This window comes from Homarus americanus, unplaced genomic scaffold (genome assembly GCF_018991925.1).
Source record: "Homarus americanus isolate GMGI-L3 unplaced genomic scaffold, GMGI_Hamer_2.0 scaffold32583, whole genome shotgun sequence".
Classification (NCBI taxonomy): domain Eukaryota; kingdom Metazoa; phylum Arthropoda; class Malacostraca; order Decapoda; family Nephropidae; genus Homarus; species Homarus americanus.
In genome coordinates, this window is record NW_024713129.1 from 22,022,002 (window position 1) to 22,040,458 (window position 18,457).

The window sequence follows — 18,457 nt, forward strand, 5'->3', positions numbered from 1 at the left end:
ATGATGAATGATGTACGAAGATGAAGATGAATGATAATGATGGAATGAATAGATGAATGATGTGATGAATGTGAGTGAATGAATGATGTAGGGATGATGTAATGAGGAATGGTGAGATGAAGGAGTGGAAGGATAATGAATGTGATGAAGGGTGGAAAGTGAATAAGGGGAGGGAAGATGAGAATGGAGTGAAGGAGGAAGGAAGAGGGGATGAAGGGGAGTGAAGGAGGCAGAAGGGGAGGAAGGGGAGGGAGATGATGAGGAATGGGGATGAAGGAGGAGAAGGATGAGGAATGGGGATGAAGGATGGGAAGGAGGATGAATATGATGAATGGTAGGTAATGAGGAATGAATAGTGGGGATGAATGATGTAATGATAAATGAATGTGATGGTGATGTAGATAGACAATGGGTGAATGTGATGATGATGGAAATAGTGAATGATGATGATGGGGATGGCGATGATGATGGAGAATGTGATGAATGATGATGAAAATGTGGTAAGATGAATGATGTAATGATGGAATGAATGTGATGGTAATGATGAATGATAATGGTGATGTAATGATGTTGATAATGTATGTAGTAATGCAGATGAATGATGTAGATGGGAAGATGGTACGTAGATGAATGATGAGAATGGTGGATGAAGGCGTAAAGATGAGGGGATGATAATGATGGTTTGGGTGATGGACGATGATAATGATGGCGCAATGATGATGGTGTGATGGGAATGATGGAACGAAACTGCAGATGACGAGGGGGAAGATGGATGAAGGTGATGAATGTAGATGACAATGAAGGCGTGGAAGATGATGAATGTGAGATATGATAAATGAAATGCAGATGAAATGATGTAATGATGGAATGAACAAGATGAATGTGATGGAAAACATAAGTGATGGAATGAATAAGTGATGAATGATGTAATGATGGGCGAATATGATGAATGTGATGAATGATAAATGAAATGAGATGAATGTGATGGAGCGAATGTGATGAAATAATGGATGAATAAGGAGCGAATGATGTAATGAATGAGATGAATGATGAATGATGAAATGGTAATGCGGATGAAGGATGATAATGATGGGGAAAGAGATGAATGAATGATGGAATGAATGCGTGGATGGTTGATGAATGATGGTGTGAATGCGATGAATGATGAATGATAAATGGTATGCAGATGAAATGATGGTAATGATGGTGAACAAGTGATGAATGATGGAAATGATGAATGTACATGATGAAATGATGTAATGATGGGTTGGTATCGTAAGATGAATGATGTGATGATAAATGAATGTAATGATAATGATGTAATGATGGTACTGAATGCGGGGATGTAATGTGATGTAATGATGTGGGATGAATGCGGATGAATGATGAATGATGTAATGAATATGATGAATGTGATGATGAAATGAACAGATGGAGATGAGTGATGGATGGGCCGAGTGCGATGGTCAGATGGAATGAGGAATGAATGCGTGAATGATGAGATGTGGATGGTTTGTAGGTAATGATAATGAATGGATGATTGATGGGAATGATGGAGGTGATGAATGATGTAATGATGGTTTGAACGATGGGATAATGATGTGAATGATGAAGTGCAGATGGTGATGGAGGGAATGATGGTTTATGATGAATGTATGTAATGATGGAATGGAGTGCGGGATGAATGATGTAATGATGGTTTAATGTGATGAATGATGTGTAATGATGGGGAAATGGTGGTATGGCAGATGAATAAGATATAATGAATATGCGGATGAATGATGGTGATATAAGATGGTAATGAGGGTGATATGAATGTGATGGATGATGGGAATGATGGAATTAATGTGATGAATGTGATGAAATGAATGCGATAATGAATGCGTAGATAATGTGATTGTAATGATTGTGTTGTAATGTGGGAAATGAATGTGATGAATGATGGGAAATGATGTGTGGAAATGAATAGTGATGTGTATGGATAATGATGAGCTGTGATGAAGGTGAGTAATGTGATGGCGTGATGTGAATGATGAGCAATGATGCAATGTGATGAATGACATGTTATGTGGTGAATGTGTGGATGAATGATGAGAATGTATATGAACAAGTGTAAAGATGGAATGATGAATGATGGAATGTCATGATGAATGATTTTATGATGGAAGAATGCAAGATGTAATGATGAGCACGAATAAGATGATGTGATGAATGCGTGATGAATGTGATGGAATGATGGAATGGACGAGATGAATGATGAATGATGGAAGTGAATTGTAGATGAATGATGGTGGGATGGAATGAATAAGATGAATGATGTAATGATGTGAATGGTTGATGAATATGATGATGATGAAAATGAATAAGATGATGTGATGAGTGATGATGAATGCAGATGAATGTGATGGAATGATAAATGAATGAGATGAATGTGATGGAATGATGGAGCGGTATAATGATGGATGTTGAATGATGAAATGAAATGCGTAGATGAATGTGAGGTGGTGTGGTGTGAATGATGGAAAGGATGGAATGTCATAGATGAATGATGTAATGATGAAAGGTAGATGAACAGATGTAATGATGAATGAATAGATGGTAGGATGTAATGATGAGTAATGTGGATTAATGAGTGTAATGATGGGCAATGTGATGAATGATATGGAAGGAGGGAATGAAGGTGATGAAGGAGTGAAGGATAAAGGAAGGTGGGGAGGAAGAGGGGGGGAAGGAGGGAATGAAGGGATGAAGGAGGGAAGGAGGAAGGAAGGTGGGGAGAAGAGGAGAAGGAGGAAAGGAAGGGGAGGAAGGAGGGAATGAGGAAGGAAGGTGGAGGAAGGAGGAAGGAGGAATGAAGGGATGAAGGGGGTGGAAGGGAGGGAATGAAGGTGATGGGTGTAGTGGGAGTGAAAAGGTGGTGGAGAAGAGGAGTGTAATGAGGAATGAAATATGAAGGGTGTGAGTGTAATGATGGGAATGAAGGTGGAGATGAATGTGATGAGAATGATGAAAGGGTGGCGATGAATGAGTGAAGATGAAAATGAAGGTGATGAATGATGGGGGGGAGTGTGAGGGAGATGAAGAGAATGAAATGCGATGATGGAGGAAGTGATGAGGGAAGGTGATGAAGCGATGAAGGAGGAATGAATGCGGGATAGGGAGTGAAGGAGGAAGGGGAGGAAGGATGAATGATGAGCGAAGGTGGGGATGGAAGAGGAGGGGATAATGAAGGTGATGAAGGGGAGGAAGGATGAGGAATGGGTGGGGAGGAAGAGGAGTGAAGGAGGGGAAGGTGGGGAGGAAGGGGAGTGAAGGAGGAAGGAAGGTGGATGATGAAGGAGGAGAAGGATATATGAATATGATGAATGAGTGGGAATGATGAAAGTGAATGTGATGAAGGAGTAATGATGATGATAGGAGAGAAGGAAGGTGGGGGAGGAAGGGGAGGGGAAGGAGAAAGGGGAGGAAGGGGAGGGAAGGGGGGGGAGGAGAAGGAGAGAAGGAGGAGGAGGAAGGGGAGGGAAGGGGAGGAAAGGAAGGTGGGGAGGAAGGGGGAGGGGAAGGGAAGCAGGTGGAGAAAATGAAGAGGAAGAGGAAGAGGAAGAGAAGAGAAGAAGAAGAAGAAGAAGAAGAAGAAGAAGAAGAAGAAGAAGAAGAAGAAGAAGAAGAAGAAGAAGAAGAAGAAGAAGAAGAAGAAGAAGAAGAAGAAGAAGAAGAAGAAGAAGAAGAAGAAGAAGAAGAAGAAGAAGAAGAAGAAGAAGAAGAAGAAGAAGAAGAAGAAGAAGAAGAAGAAGAAGAAGAAGAAGAAGAAGAAGAAGAAGAAGAAGAAGAAGAAGAAGAAGAAGAAGAAGAAGAAGAAGAAGAAGAAGAAGAAGAAGAAGAAGAAGAAGAAGAAGAAGAAGAAGAAGAAGAAGAAGAAGAAGAAGAAGAATAAGAAGAAGAAGAAGAAGAAGAAGAAGAAGAAGAAGAAATATTGAAGAAGAAGAAGGAAGGAAGAAGAAGAAGAAGAAGAAGAAGAAGAAGAAGAAGAAGAAGAAGAAGAAGAAGAAGAAGAAGAAGAAGAAGAAATAAGAAGAATAAGAAGAAGAAAGAAGAAGAAGAATAAGAAGAAGAAGAAGAAGAAGAAGAAGAAGAAGAAGAAGAAGAAGAAGAAGAAGAAGAAGAAGAAGAAGAAGAAGAAGAAGAAGAAGAAGAAGAAGAAGAAGAAGAAGAAGAAGAAGAAGAAGAAGAAGAAGAAGAAGAAGAAGAAGAAGAAGAAGAAGAAGAAGAAGAAGAAGAAGAAGAAGAAGAAGAAGAAGAAGAAGAAGAAGAAGAAGAAGAAGAAGAAGAAGAAGAAGAAGAAGAAGAAGAAGAAGAAGAAGAAGAAGAAGAAGAAGAAGAAGAAGAAGAAGAAGAAGAAGAAGAAGAAGAAGAAGAAGAAGAAGAAGAAGAAGAAGAAGAAGAAGTTAAGAAGAAGAAGAAGAAGAAGAAGAAGAAGAAGAAGAAGAAGAAGAAGAAGAAGAAGAAGAAGAAGAAGAAGGAAGAAGAAGAAGAAGAAGAAGAAGAAGAAGAAGAAGAAGAAGAAGAAGAAGAAGAAGAAGAAGAAGAAGAAGAAGAAGAAGAAGAAGAAGAAGAACTGGGTGAGGGGAAAACAGGACATGAGCTTGCGGGGCATTGGAGGGGGTGATGGGAAGAATGATAAGAGGTATGGGGGAAGAGATGAGAAAAGGTAATACAAAGGGAAATGGTTAAGAAGGTCACATTAATGTCAACTGCCTATTTATACACACGACAGAGTGAGAGAGATAAGGGGGGAGGGAGGGTATGTTTCACGTGTCCTAAATGGTGACTGGTTTTTGTCTATATAGGTAAGGTAAGGTAAGGTAAGGTAAGGTAAGGTTAATTAAGTTATGTAGTGTAAGGTAAGGTAAGGTAGTAAGGTAAAGTAATAGGGTAAGGTAAGGTAAGGTAAGGTAAGGCAGGAAGGTAAAGGTAAGGTGTAAGGTAAAGAGCAAGTGTAAGATAAGCCATTTGGTATTCATAAAGGCAGTTTAAAATGAGTGGAAAGACATCAGTACTGTTTCTGTTGGTCTACTTATAAAATAAGTAGGTGGAGTTACTTAATGTTATCACTACTTATATGAGAGTTTGGGGAATGTATGGGAGTGTGAGAGAGAGAGAGAGAGAGAGAGAGAGAGAGAGAGAGAGAGAGAGAGAGAGAGAGAGAGAGAGAGAGCCACAGGGGAATATGTTTAACACACACAAAAAATAAGTATGCAATTTATAACAGCCTTATTTTACTTAAAATATGTGTAAGCTAAAGTATATAATATAATTATAGTCACATCTAAGCCACATGTATGAATTGCAGAGTCATTTGTATGCATATATACAGTCACACACATGGGAAATCGGGAATGAGCAGAATTTTCACTATATCCGTAAAGTTATAGGACGCATTTACAGCTGGGTGAATGGAGTGCCTTTTGCGGTTGAACCACCGAGCCTTAGGACAAGATGCCGAGAGGGTTATCTTATCGGCAGCCTCACCCTACAATACTGCTACTGAATTGTACAGAAGTCAATGATGATTGAGGTTGATATTACTGTGGGTTAGGCTGAATAGTAAGTGAAACATGGGTTGTAATTACCGTAGAGTTTCGCACGTATTTTCCGGGCCCGTGTAGAAAGGAGGTATAGTAGTAGTAGTAGTAGTAGTAGTAGTAGTAGTAGTAGACTAGTAGTAGTAGACTAGTAGTAGTAGACTAGTAGTAGTATTAGTAGTAGTCGTAGTAGTAATGTTTTTCTCTGTCACTCTTCTTTCTGTCGATCCCAGCACTTCTCTCATCCTCTCTCTCTCTCTCTATCTCTCCCAGGTGTCGTGGATCAGGCGCCGCGACCTGCACGTCCTTACGACTGACTCCTTCACCTACACGACAGACTCTCGCTTCCGCGCTGTCCACGTCAGGTCGTCCCCTTTTGTACTGAGCGTCTCTGATCCCACCCTCGACGACTCTGGCGTATACGAGTGTCAGGTCTCCACACTACCCAAGATCTACAAGAGATTTACCCTGGCTGTGGTTGGTGAGTGCGATTCTACCTGGCCTTTCTCTCTCGCTATCGCTCTCCATTTACCTCGTTCGTCTCGCCCTGAGTTCTTCGTTGATGACTCCGGCGTGTATGAGGATCAAGTCTCCTCTGCACTTGGTTGTCTTGTGTGACCCATTCTGCTCTCTTTCTCTCTGTTATCCACCGTCTTTTACGTGTTCCATTTGGTATTTCTATGCTTATTTGTCTCTTCTATTTCATCCTCTTTCGTTCGCCTCTTTATTGTTAAATTCCCTTCGTCTTCGTTTTCCTCTTCGGGTCCAGCAAGACCCTGTTTATATATTATATTTATTAGCTTCTTCTTTTCTTTCCTTCTTTTCTTTCTTTCTTTTCTTTCTTCATCTGTGGGTGTGTTGATATTTTTTCCTTCGTCTCCTAAATTATTTATTTTTGTCTGTATTATTTATCAACTTTTTCAGGTTATTTAATTCATTCGGTGCGTCTCTGTTAATGTTGCCATATTTGTTATCCTATTTTTTTTATTTTCCTTCCTCTATTATTCCCGTTTTCTTTTTACTCTCTCCTTCTCGACGTCTTATTTATGGCTCCATGTTTGTCATTCTCTCTTCTTTTCTTGAGTCTTTACTATTTCTCTCTCGTCTTTGTGTACTGAATTCCGATGCTTTTTTGTTTACGACGTCATGTTATATACAGTATATATATTTTTCATATTTTTCTTTTCGTTCTGTTTTATTCTATCGTCTTTTTTGTCTTCTATCTTTGTTCTCCAAGTCTATTTTGTTACGGTTTTAATTTACTTTTCTTTTCAGTTCGTGTTTGTTTCTTTTGGTGTTGATATTTTGTTTCTTTTGGTGATGATGTTCTTTTGTTTATTTTTTTGGTGTTGATGTTTTGTTTATTTTGGTGTTGATGCTCTTTTTGTTTCTTTTGATGTTGATGTTATTTTGGTTTTTGGTGTTGATATTCTTTTGTTTCTTTTGGTACTGATGTTCATTTGTTTATTTTATCTTTAATGTTTCGTTTATTGCTTATTATATATTTTCTTTTTGATGCGCTTTTGTTAATTGTGTGTTGCTGCTTCTCGAAAGTTTAGTTTGTTTTCATTTAGTTAGGTAATGATGGATATACTCGATTAGGGAATATTGAGCATCAGCGCCAGTTTGCCAATTTTCGTTAAACTAATGGCACCTGAATTTGTTTTTAATAATACCGATTAAATGATTTCGCAAACCCGTGTGATCATTTATTCCGTTTTTATGGCTATCATCATCGTGCGTGTTTTGAGTTTGTGTTTTATTCGAGTTTGTATCTGGATTCGCTATTAAACCTTGCCATGTTTCTCCATTAGATTCGCCATTAAAACCCCCTTCCCTTCCCTCTCAACAGTACCTCAAGCGACCATCGTGGGGCGGGAGGCCGTACATATGAGGGCTGGTAGTGACCTTAACATCACCTGCATCATCACAGGGGCCACCCAGGCCTCACCTGTCACCTGGAACGCACCTCCCAGCCCAGGTGAGTCACGAGAAAAGAGAGAGAGAGAGAGAGAGAGAGAGAGAGAGAGAGAGAGAGAGAGAGAGAGAGAGAGAGAGAGAGAGAGAGAGAGAGAGAGAGAGACTTTTATCAGATTGACCTAACCTCTAATCTTTGACATCTCAGGCAGCAGTAGGAGAAGTGTGGTAGAGGAGGTCAATGCCGGGGTACGTGGTGGTGTACAGCTGGTGACAGACCGTCGGGCGGGCACCAGCTGGCTCCTCGTGACACAAGCCACCTGGCGGGACGCGGGCACCTACACCTGCAGCCCCGCCCACGCCCTCCCCGCCTCCCTCACTGTGCACGTCCTCGATGGTAAGTGTGTGTGTGTGTGTGTGTGTGTGTGTGTGTGTGTGTGTGTGTGTGTATTTTTGTTTTTGTAAGTGATTGTGTTTGTTTGTGTTTGTCTGTTTGTGCGTGTGTCTATTATATGCAGCTTTGGCCTTGTCTGTGTGTGAGTACAGTAATAGACTGTTCCATATGGCTATGTGTGTGTATGTGTGCAAAAGTACATGTATATGTTATGAACACCTTTGAATACTTCCATGTACGTCTTGTGGTAAGTTCGCTTTATATGCACCAGACACGTACGTACATGATTAACCATGTACACCAGCCTCTGATAGCGACCCTTTCTCCCACAGAGGAGACCCCGGCGGCGATGCAGCCTCACCTCCAGCCCTCCACTCCACTTACCCCTCTAACTCCAGGCTCCACCTCCTCCACCTTCACGTTGTCGTCGTCGTCTCCACTCTCGTCTCATGCAGGATGGCCCATATACGTCCTCACGATCCTCGCTCTCTTGAGGCCGTTTTTCAAGACAATAAACTCGTCTTGGCTTTGATGAGTACTGAGACGCGGTGGTGCTGCCCTCTGTGAGTCGAGGTAACATTTTCATTCAGTGGATAGAGGTTGTTTTGCTGCTTTCAGTGGATAGCTGGTCAAACGTTCTGTGGTTAGGAGTTGTATTACTTTCATAGGATCGGTGTTGTTGCTTCAGAAGTGAATGATGATATTTTCGGTGGATACGGAGTTTCCTCTCAGCGAATAGATATTCTAATGAAAGGCAAACGGGGAGAAGGGGGGTGGCTCATAGCCCCAACGTGACCTCCTAACAGAGACGAACAAGTGGACGATAACACAGGTCGGAGTAAAGGAGAGAACGGGATGGAGGTCGTAATATTTGGGTGAGTGAAGGCTGCAGGCTGGCTAAAGGGGGGGGGGTGCAGAATGAGGAGGCTTGACGTCCCAGGGTTTTTACTTTATGCAAGAACTAAGGACGGAGCACGTCTCTGAGGGCTACAGGTGTATATGGTTGACTGGACAGGTGATTGATCTAGTAGGAGAAAAACACTTGCCAGTTTTACAGAGGAGCAACTGTACGAGAGGGTGAGGGAAAGACGGTGTGCCAATGGGTCGCCATTTGAAGGTTAAAAATTGAGATGCTTTTAACACTTCGGGTAATTTTGGAACGGATGCGGTCGAGGCTGTCTACTCAAGAAAGATAAGCGCCACCCCAGACGCAAGAACAGTAATCGATCATAGGTCTTGTCTCAGGTGTGTATGAGTATAAAGTGAGGAGCTGATTAGATGTGAAATATTTCCTTACTCTTGCGAGAAATTCTTGGCAGTGGTAGCGAGGTGACACCAAGACGAGCGGCCATAAGAAACCTTAGTGCCAAGGACTGGGTGAAGATTGCTTCAGTTGGCTGCCAGAGATACAGAGCTGAGAGAATCTTGTGTTTCTTTTGAAGGAGATGAAAGGAGACAGAGTCTTTCTTTGACTGAGAGAGATGACGCTGTTTAAGCTCCAAATCAGAGTTTAATGTTAATGTCCGCAGTGAGCAACTGTGAGGAACCAGACTGATATTATTGCTGGAGAGTCGAATTACTGGCAGAGGCGTGGATGAGGTTGGCTGTAGCTCATTTGTCATCGACGGAAAATACATTAGAAACAGAGTAGGTGAGATGACAGCACCTCGGGGTACACCAGTAATTTCAGGAAGGTTATTACAATGAGCACCATCACCTAAAACATCGACTGGACGACTAGAGAGAGAAAACCAGTTACTGTACCAGGAGATGAAGGCTGAGACCACACACGGGTAGTTAACTAAAAGATCCTAATGTTAGACGTTTATTAAAGGCTCTCTGTATGACCCTAAGTATGTGACAAAAGCCCTTACACTGACCCTGACCTCTGACCCTGGACCATGAACCTGAACATGACCCCTGACCCCTGATCTTGACACATTACCACGACCTCTGACCCTGATCCCTGATTCTGACCATGACCCCGACCCATGACCCTGCCACATGACCATGACATCTGACCCCTGACCCTGACACATAACCATGACCACTGACCATATCACCTGACCATGACCTCTGACCCTAACCATGGCCCTGACCCAGACCTCTGACCCCTGACCCTGGACCATGACCCCGACCAAGACCCCGGACCCTGACCCCTGACCCGGACCCCTGACCCTTCTCCATAACCTTAGAGTTCATGGATATAAGAGCTCTTGGGAGGTTAGGTTATGTAGTTGAGGTGTGGCTGTGGTGTGGCTGTGGTGTGAGTGTGGTGTGGCTGTGGCGTGGATGTGGTGTGGTCTGGTGTGGTTGTGGTGTGGTGTGGATGTGGTGTGGTTGTGGTGTGGTGTGGTGTGATGTGGTGTGGTGTGGTGTGGTGTGGATGTGGTGTGTTGTGATGTGGTTGTGGTGTGATGTGGTGTTGATATGGTGTGGTGTGGTGTGGTGTGGTTGTGATGTGGAGTGTGGTGTGATGTGGTGTGGTTGTGGTGTGGTGTGGTTGTGGTGTGGTGTGATGTGGTGTGATGTGGTTGTGCTGTGGTGTGGGGTGATGTAGTGTGTGGTGTGGCGTGGATTTGTGGTGGTTGTGCTGTGGTGTGGTTGTGGTGTGGTGTGATGTAGTGTGGTGTGGCGTGGTTGTGGTGAGGTTGTGCTGTGGTGTGGTTGTGCTGTGGTGTGGTTGTGGTGTGGTGTGATGTGGTTGTGGTGTGGTCTTACTCTCGAGAGCGTAGTTGTAGCGCTGTCACAGGGCTCACCACAACAACCACTGACTCTGTTGGTGTACATCTCTCACTGTAACCGAATCACTGACTATAACTGACTCACTGACCATAACTGACTCACTGACCATAACTGACTCACTGATCATAACTGACTCACTGACCACAACTGACTCACTGATCATAACTGCCTCACTGACCATAACTTATTCACTGACCATAACTGACCCACTGATCATAACTGACCATAATTGACCCACCGACTATAACTGACCTCACTGACCATAACCGCCTTCACTGAACATTACTGACCATAACCGACTCCACTGACCATAACTGACTCACTGACCATAACTGACTCACTGACCATAACTGACTAACTGACCATAACTGACTCACTGACCATAACTGACTCACTCACCATAAATGACTCACTGACCATAAATGACTCACTGACCATAACTGACTCACTGACCATAACTGATTCACTGACCATAACTGACTCACTGACCATAACTGGCCGTAACTGACTCACTGACTATAACTGACTCACTGACCATAACTGACTCACTGACCATAACTGACTCACTGACCATAACTGACTCACTGACCATAAGTGACTCACTAAACATAAATGACTATACCTGACTCACTGTCTATGTCTGTCTCCGCCGAACCAATAAAATAAATGTAATATTAATGCATTTCTTTAATTTATTATCGTGTGAAAAAATAATAAAAATACTGGAAGAAATTGTATATTATAGTCTATTTTACCCCTTGTTGTATGAGCTGACATTAAGCTGACAATAAGCTGATAGTAAACTGATGATAAGCTGACAATAAGCTGATAGTATACTGATAAGCTGACAATAAACTGACAATAAGCGGATAGTATACTGATGATAAGCTGACAATAAACTGGCAACAAGCTGATAGTATACTAATGATAAGCTGACAATAAGCTGATAGTATACTGATGATAAGCTGACAATAAACTGACAATAAGCTGATAGTATACTGATGATAAGCTGACAATAAACTGACAATAAGCTGATAGTATACTGATGATAAGCTGACAATAAACTGACAATAAGCTGATAGTATACTGATGATAAGCTGACAATAAGCTGACAATAAGATGATAGTAAACTGATGATAAGCTGACAATGAAATGACAATAAGCTGACATTAAGCTGACCTTACGGTGACAATGAACTGACATTAAGCTGATAATAAACTGATACTAAGCTGAAAATAAGCTGACATTAAGCTGACTATGAGCTGAAAATAAGCTGACATTATGCTGACAATAAACTGTCAATAAGCTGACAATAAACTGACAATATGCTGACAATAAACTGATAATAAACTGACATTAAGCTAACGATAAGCAAACAATAAACGGACAATAAGCTGACAATAAACTGACAATAAGCTGACAATAAATTGACATTTAGTTGACATTAAAATAACAATAAACTGACAATAATTTGACAATAAACTGACAATAAGCTATTAATAAGCTAAGAATAAGCTAGCAATAAACTAAAATAAAATAAAAATAAGCTGACAATAAATTAACAATAAGCTGACAAACTGACAATAACCTAACATTAAGCTGACAATAAAATAACAATAAGCTGAAAATAATCTGAAAATAAGCTGACAATTAGACAATCAACCCGAGTCGTGTTTGGTTAATTTGAGTGTATGTCCTAAGAGTGTAGCCTCGTTCACTTCTCTATACCATCCTTCCCTCCTTCAATCCTTCCCTCCTTCAATCCTTCCCTCCATCCAGTTCTCTATCCTTCCCCGTCATTCTGCCTTTGCCCCTCCCTCCCTTCCTTCCTTCCTTCCTTCCTTTCCTCTCTGTCTCCCCTTCTACTGTTGGTTTGTTCCTTATTCTTCTTACCTCTGCTTCTCTCCCTCTCTCTGTTCTTTTTATCGACAATTCTCCCTCCTTCTTCCTCCTTCTCTCCTTCACTCCCCTTCTATCCTTCCTCTCCTTCCCTCCCCTTTTGTCATTCCTCTCCTTCCCTCCTTCTCTCCTGTCCCTCCTTCTTTCTTTCCTTCCCTCCCCTTCTATCAATCACATCTCCTTCCCTCCCTTCTGTCATTCCTCTCCTTCCCTCCTTCTCTCCTTCTGTCCCTCCATCTCTCTCCTTCTGTCCCTCCCATTTCTCTCCTTCTGTCCCTCCTTCTCTCTTCCCTCCTTCTCTCCCTTCTGTCCCTCCTTCTCCTTCCCTCCTTCTCTCTTCTTCTGTCCCTCCATCTCTCTCCTTCTGTCCCTCCTTCTCTCCTTCCATCCTTCTCTCCTTCCTTCTCCAGGCCTCATCACGCCCCCACCCACAACACATTCCAACCCTCACACCAACCCTATTGAATTATAAACTCCATTTTCTCTTGTCAAATAGTACGTTTTCTATAGTAGAGAGAGAGAGAGAGAGAGAGAGAGAGAGAGAGAGAGAGAGGACTTATGTTATTATTGGGTAGAGTTGGTCTGTTAAACACCTACTGAACGGCGGTAAAAACAACACTCCTTCATCCCCCCTCCCCCCCAGCCCCTCCCACCCCCAACCCCCCCTCCTTCCCACCAGCCCCTCCACACCCCCCCAACCCCCTCCTTCCAGCCCCTCCCTCCCACACCCCCTACCCCCGACACCAAGACCACCAACAACAACAAAGAATGAAAATAAAACAGAGAGAATGAAAGAGAATATAAACTAAATGGGAAGAAGAGGAAGAAGAATAGAGAGCGAGGAAGAAGAAGAAGAAGAGAAAGAGAGAGAGAGAGGAACGAAAGGGGACGAAGAAGAGAGAGAAAACGAGGAATGAAATGGAAAGAAGAGAAGAAGAGTAAGGAGAAAAAGAAAGAAAAAGAAAAGAAAGAAGAAAAAAGGACAAAGAAGAAAAAGAAAAGAAAAGAAAAAAGAAAAGAAGAAAAAAAAGAAGAAAAAAGAAGAAAAAGAAGAAAAAGGAAAAGAAAGAAAAAAAAAAGAAGAAAAGAAGAAGAACAAGAAGAAGAAGAAGAAGAAGAAGAAGACACAGTGTTGAGAGAGGGAACTTGTTTTAGACAACACAATCGGCATCTTCTCATTTACCATTACGTATGTTTATTGACGTGTCTGTTTATGTAATAATAATAATAATAATAATAATTAACGGTTTATTGAAGAGCTTGGCAGAAGGCTGAAAATATACAGTTACATTTGGGGAATGGGTTACGAATTACAAATAATATACAAGTAAAAAGTGATAAATAAGATATATAATAACTAGATGGGAAAAGCTCAAACTACAGTGCATTTCAACATAGTGACAGTGTAAGGAGCAGTGTTTACTGGGAGTGAATACACTGTCTATTACAAGTTATTGATAATCTTTACAATGGTTGGGACTGGGCTGTTCTTATAGCGATCAGTTCTGCACGTATGGGCTGGATGGTTGTGTGTTTATTGACGTGTCTGTTTATGTGTTTGTCTAGTTCATGTACGTATCTATGTGTATATGTATGTATGTACGTATGTATGTATGTATGTATTGATCCTTTTATGTTTGTGTTTTTGTTGTATGATTGTGTATTTGTGTGTAAGTATGAGAGAGAGAGAGAGAGAGAGAGAGAGAGAGAGAGAGAGATACGTGTGTGTGTGTGTGTGTGTGTCTATCCTTTATTGTTCACATATTGTTAACTCCTAAATATTGGTAAATAATTTCTAAACGTTGCTCTTTCCTGAAATATTACTTGGTCTTCCTCCTCCTCCTTCTCTGTCTCTTTCTCCTCCTTCTCTTTCTTCTTCTTCCTCCTCCTCCCCTTCTTTCTCCTTCCTTTCCTTTCTCCTCAATCTTCTTCCCCCCTTCCTTTTCCACCTCCTTTTCCTCCCCCTTACCTTCCCTCCTTCTCTTACTCCCTCCCTCCCCTCTCTCCTTCTCCCAGTCCTTTTCCTCCACCTCCTTCCCTTCCTTCCTCTCCCCCCCCTCTCCCCTTCCCGCTACAACTCGGTGAAGAATGTAAGTCATCAGCTCCGCCACCCCCACTGCTATAAACGCTGCGGGCATCGTCAGGAGTTTGCCGCCTCTGTGACTCACAAGAAACTCGCCATAGTTTGTTGAACAATGTCTCGTTAGGTTATAACACCCTCCACTAGGTCACCCCCCGGCCCGTGGTCTTCTCTTCTAGTGCTTTATGTGTTATGTATGTATGTATGTATGTATGTATGTATGTATGTATGTATGTATGTATGTATGTATGTATGTATGTATGTATACCCAATTTACAACAAACGATCGTTATTCTTTTCCCTGAGGTGATTGTCCCTTAAAAACAACCTACCTGGCGTTGTCTGTCCTGTGTATAGTGAAACTTTTATTTAACGGACTGTATAGAGAGGAATTTCCGTTATATCGAGGGCCTATTGGATGTAAAAACTCTATCTAATGGACTATATAGGGGAAATTCCGTTATATCGAGGGTACGTTTATATGTGACCTCACCCCATCTAACGGATTATATGGAGAGAGAGAAGTCCGTTATATCTAGGGTTCACTGTACAAAGATGCCGTAAATTGTTAAGAGTAGAAGAATGTGTCAAGTAATATATGACACCCTAACCTAGCCTAACCCAACCTAGCCAAGCCTAACCTAACCTAGCCTAACCCAACCTAGTCTAGCCTAACCTAACCCAACCTAGCCTAACCTAACCCAACCTAGCCTAACCTAACCCAACCTAGCCTAACCTAACCCAACCTAGCCTAACCTAACCCAACCCAACCTAACCTAACCCAACCTAACCTAATCTAACCCTAACTTTCAACCAATCAATCAATAAAAGACTTCACTAATTCTGTCGAAAAAAAAAACTTTAGATAGAAAGAGAAGTTTGGATTTTCGACTTCCAATCAAGAAGGACAAAGTCTAGGTTAACTTTCCATCATCGGCCAGCATCAAGACTGTGTGTGTGTGGTGACGAGGAGCCATGGAGTAACTTGACGTGAAGAATGAGGTGGAGTGGAGAGTTCAAACATGGAGGACGATTTATCTCTCTCTCTCTCTCTCTCTCTCTCTCTCTCTCTCTCTCTCTCTCTCTCTCACAAGAACATAAGAATGGAGGAAACTGCAGCGGGTCTATTGGCCCATACTAGGCAGCCCCGTTAATACCCAACCCCTATCGCTCATATATCCACCCACCCAACCTATGTTTGAAGCTATCCAGCGTATTCGAGTTAATGATGATATTTGGTAACTTGTTTCACTCGTCCACTACTCTATTTCCAAACCAGTGTTTACCTATTTCGTGCCAAAATTTAAATTTGTCTAATTTAAAACCATTGCTACGAGTTCGCGCCTGGATGGACAGTTTGAGTACCTTTGTAATGACCCCTTTGTTTAGCCCTGACTTCCATTTATACACCTCTATCATATCGCCCCTCACTCTACGTCTTTCGAGGGAGTGTAAATTAAGATGCTTTAACCTGTCTCTGTACTCCAGGTTCCTAATGCCTGGGATTAGTTTTGTCATCCTCCTCTGAATGCTTTATAGGGATTCTATATTCATTCTGTAGTACGGTGACCAGAACTGAACCGCATAATCCAAGTGAGGTCTCACACGCACAAGATATAGGTTTAGGATAACCTCGCTAGTCTTTTAAGTAACACTCCTTTGTATGAACCCCAGTACTTCGTTAGCCTTGTTTCAAGTATATACGCATTGCTGTCTTGGTTTAAAATTCCTATTTATCATTAGTCCTAAATCTTTCTCACAGTCGCATTTATCTATAACAACTTTGTTCATCTGGTATCCGGTTTCTCTGTATACATCTCCTAGACTAAGTACTTTACATTTATCACATTAAATTTCATCTGCCACTTTTCAGACCAGGCGAAAATTTGTTTAGATCTTCCTGTAGTTTGGCGGAGTCCTCGTCAGATTTAATTACACGCCCTATTTTAGCGTCGTCAACAAATTTACTTATGTTGCTATCTACGCCGATATGTACGTCGTTTGTGTATATAATAAATAGCAATGGTCCAAGTACTGAGCCTTTGGGTACTCCAATTGTGACGTTACCCCCAATCGGATTTAGTGCCGTTAATGCTTACTCGCTGTCTTTGTCTTGTAACTTCGCCCAAATCCTCGTAATCCATTTTAGAATATCTCCTCCAATGCCATGAGCCTCCATTTTTCGTATTAGTCTTTCGTGGATGACTCTGTTGAAGGCTTTGTTAAAGTCGAGGTATACCACATCATAATCGTGCTCGTCATCCACTGATTTGAAAACAATTGAAAATATTGTTAATAGATTTGTCAGACATGAACGCCCACTTGTGAAGCCATATTGGGAATCACTGATAAACTTATGCTTCTTGGGGTGATTTCGAATTGAGCTTCAAATTCCAGCGATTTGCCTACAATTGATGTTAAACTGATTGGACGGTAGTTAGAGGATAGTGATCTATCTCCCTTCTTGAAACTCGGTATTACATTCGCTATCCTCCAGGATTCTGGTACTACACCCGTTTTTAATGACATGTTAAACACTTTTTCTAAGGGCACACTAAGCTCTTCCTTACATTCTTTTCATACTCTGGCAAATATCTCATCGGGACCTGGTGACTTATTAGGCTTTAGTTTGTCTATTTGTTTACTAACATCGTTACTAGTCACTACTATCTCACTGAATCTATTTTTCTTCACTATCTCCCTGTATAGTCGGTGCCTCGGGTATCATGTTTAAATTGCCGGTGGTGAACACTGTTGAAAAATATCAGTTCAGATTATTGCTCATTTCTCCGTCGTTATCCATAAGCTCGCCGGTATCTGACTGTACTGGTCCAATCTTGTCTCGTGTTTTAGTTTGGTACATTTGAAAGAATCCCTTGGGGTTTGACTTCGCCTCCCTTGCTACCTTCAGTTCATTATTCCTCTTTGCTTTTCTTATCTCGGTCTTAACCCTATTGGCCAATACCTTATAATAATCTCGGAGGTAAACTTCACCACGATTTATTCTCCTACCTATAGCCTTCGTTTGTCCAATAAAAGTCTTAAATAATTATTTCGCCATTTAGGGTCATTGTTGTTTGAGCTGAGTTTTCTGTATGGTATGTTCTGCCTTTGTGCAGAATTGTTGTGGAACTCGTCAGCCTCAGATCTCGTGGTTAGGTCACCTTCAACCGTCATATTTTGTGAGGTTATCGTTGTTAGGTTACCAGGTGAAGTAAGGTCACCTCTGTGGGTACATTGTGTGAGGTCACGTAGTTCACCCCCAAACGTAATACCTCTTCTCTCAGCTGCCTTTTCAACCTATCAAAGTTTGCCCTTCTGAAATCTGGGACTTAAGTGGAATTTTCTTTGCAACTGACATTAAATTCTACTCTCTCTCTCTCTCTCTCTCCCTTGTTTAACCCCTTACTAATTCGTCTCATTCTTCTCAGTGTCCGCTGAGGGAAGGTGGGGAGGGAGGACAGGTGGGGAGGAAGAGAAGGTGGGGAGGGGAAGGAAGGGAGGGAGTGACAGAAGGTGGGGAAGGAGAGAAGGAGGATGCATGGAAGGGCGGAGAAGGAGACAAAGTTGAATAGAAGGAGGAGTGAAGAGTTGAACACCAGTGGGAGTGGGTGGAGGAGGGAGATGAAGAGAGAGAGAGAGAAGGATGTACTGTAGAATGGAGGAAGGAGAAGAGGAGGAGGATGAAGGAAAGAGAGAGAAGGAGGGAGAGGAAGACGTAGAAATAGAGGAGGAGGAAGAAGAAGAGAGGGGGAGGGGGTTATAGGATGGATGGAGGAGAGAAGAAGAAGAAGAAGATGATGAAGGAGGAGGAAGAGATGAGGGAGAAGGGGAATCACT

At 41.9% G+C, this 18,457-nt stretch overlaps 2 protein-coding genes across 2 annotated transcripts; one reads left to right on the top strand and one right to left on the bottom strand.

Moving 5' to 3' along the window:
- Window positions 1-3,654: 3,654 nt before the first annotated feature.
- LOC121871387 (uncharacterized protein DDB_G0271670) lies at window positions 3,655-4,410 on the bottom strand (the record flags this gene model as incomplete). Its single annotated transcript, XM_042373621.1, has 2 exons — window positions 3,655-3,931; window positions 4,106-4,410. Coding segments are annotated over 2 exons (582 nt in total), but the record flags the coding sequence as incomplete, so codon positions are not given.
- A 227-nt stretch (window positions 4,411-4,637) lies between these two features.
- LOC121870439 lies at window positions 4,638-8,425 on the top strand. The gene is made up of 4 exons (XM_042372263.1): window positions 4,638-4,708; window positions 7,397-7,563; window positions 7,708-7,896; window positions 8,226-8,425. The coding sequence occupies exons 1-4, from the start codon at window positions 4,638-4,640 to the stop codon at window positions 8,423-8,425; spliced, it is 627 nt and encodes a 208-aa protein (XP_042228197.1).
- The last annotated feature ends 10,032 nt before the right edge of the window (window positions 8,426-18,457 follow it).

Excerpts from the sequence above, each read along its gene's own strand:
- LOC121870439 (XM_042372263.1), top strand. The coding sequence starts at position 4,638 with ATGAGCTTGCGGGGCATTGGAGGGGGTGATGGGAAGAATGATAAGAGG. Across the intron at positions 4,709-7,396 it reads GGGGGAAGAGATGAGAAAAG|ATTCGCCATTAAAACCCCCT; the intron begins GTAATACAAAGG and ends TTTCTCCATTAG. Across the intron at positions 7,564-7,707 it reads GAACGCACCTCCCAGCCCAG|GCAGCAGTAGGAGAAGTGTG; the intron begins GTGAGTCACGAG and ends TTGACATCTCAG.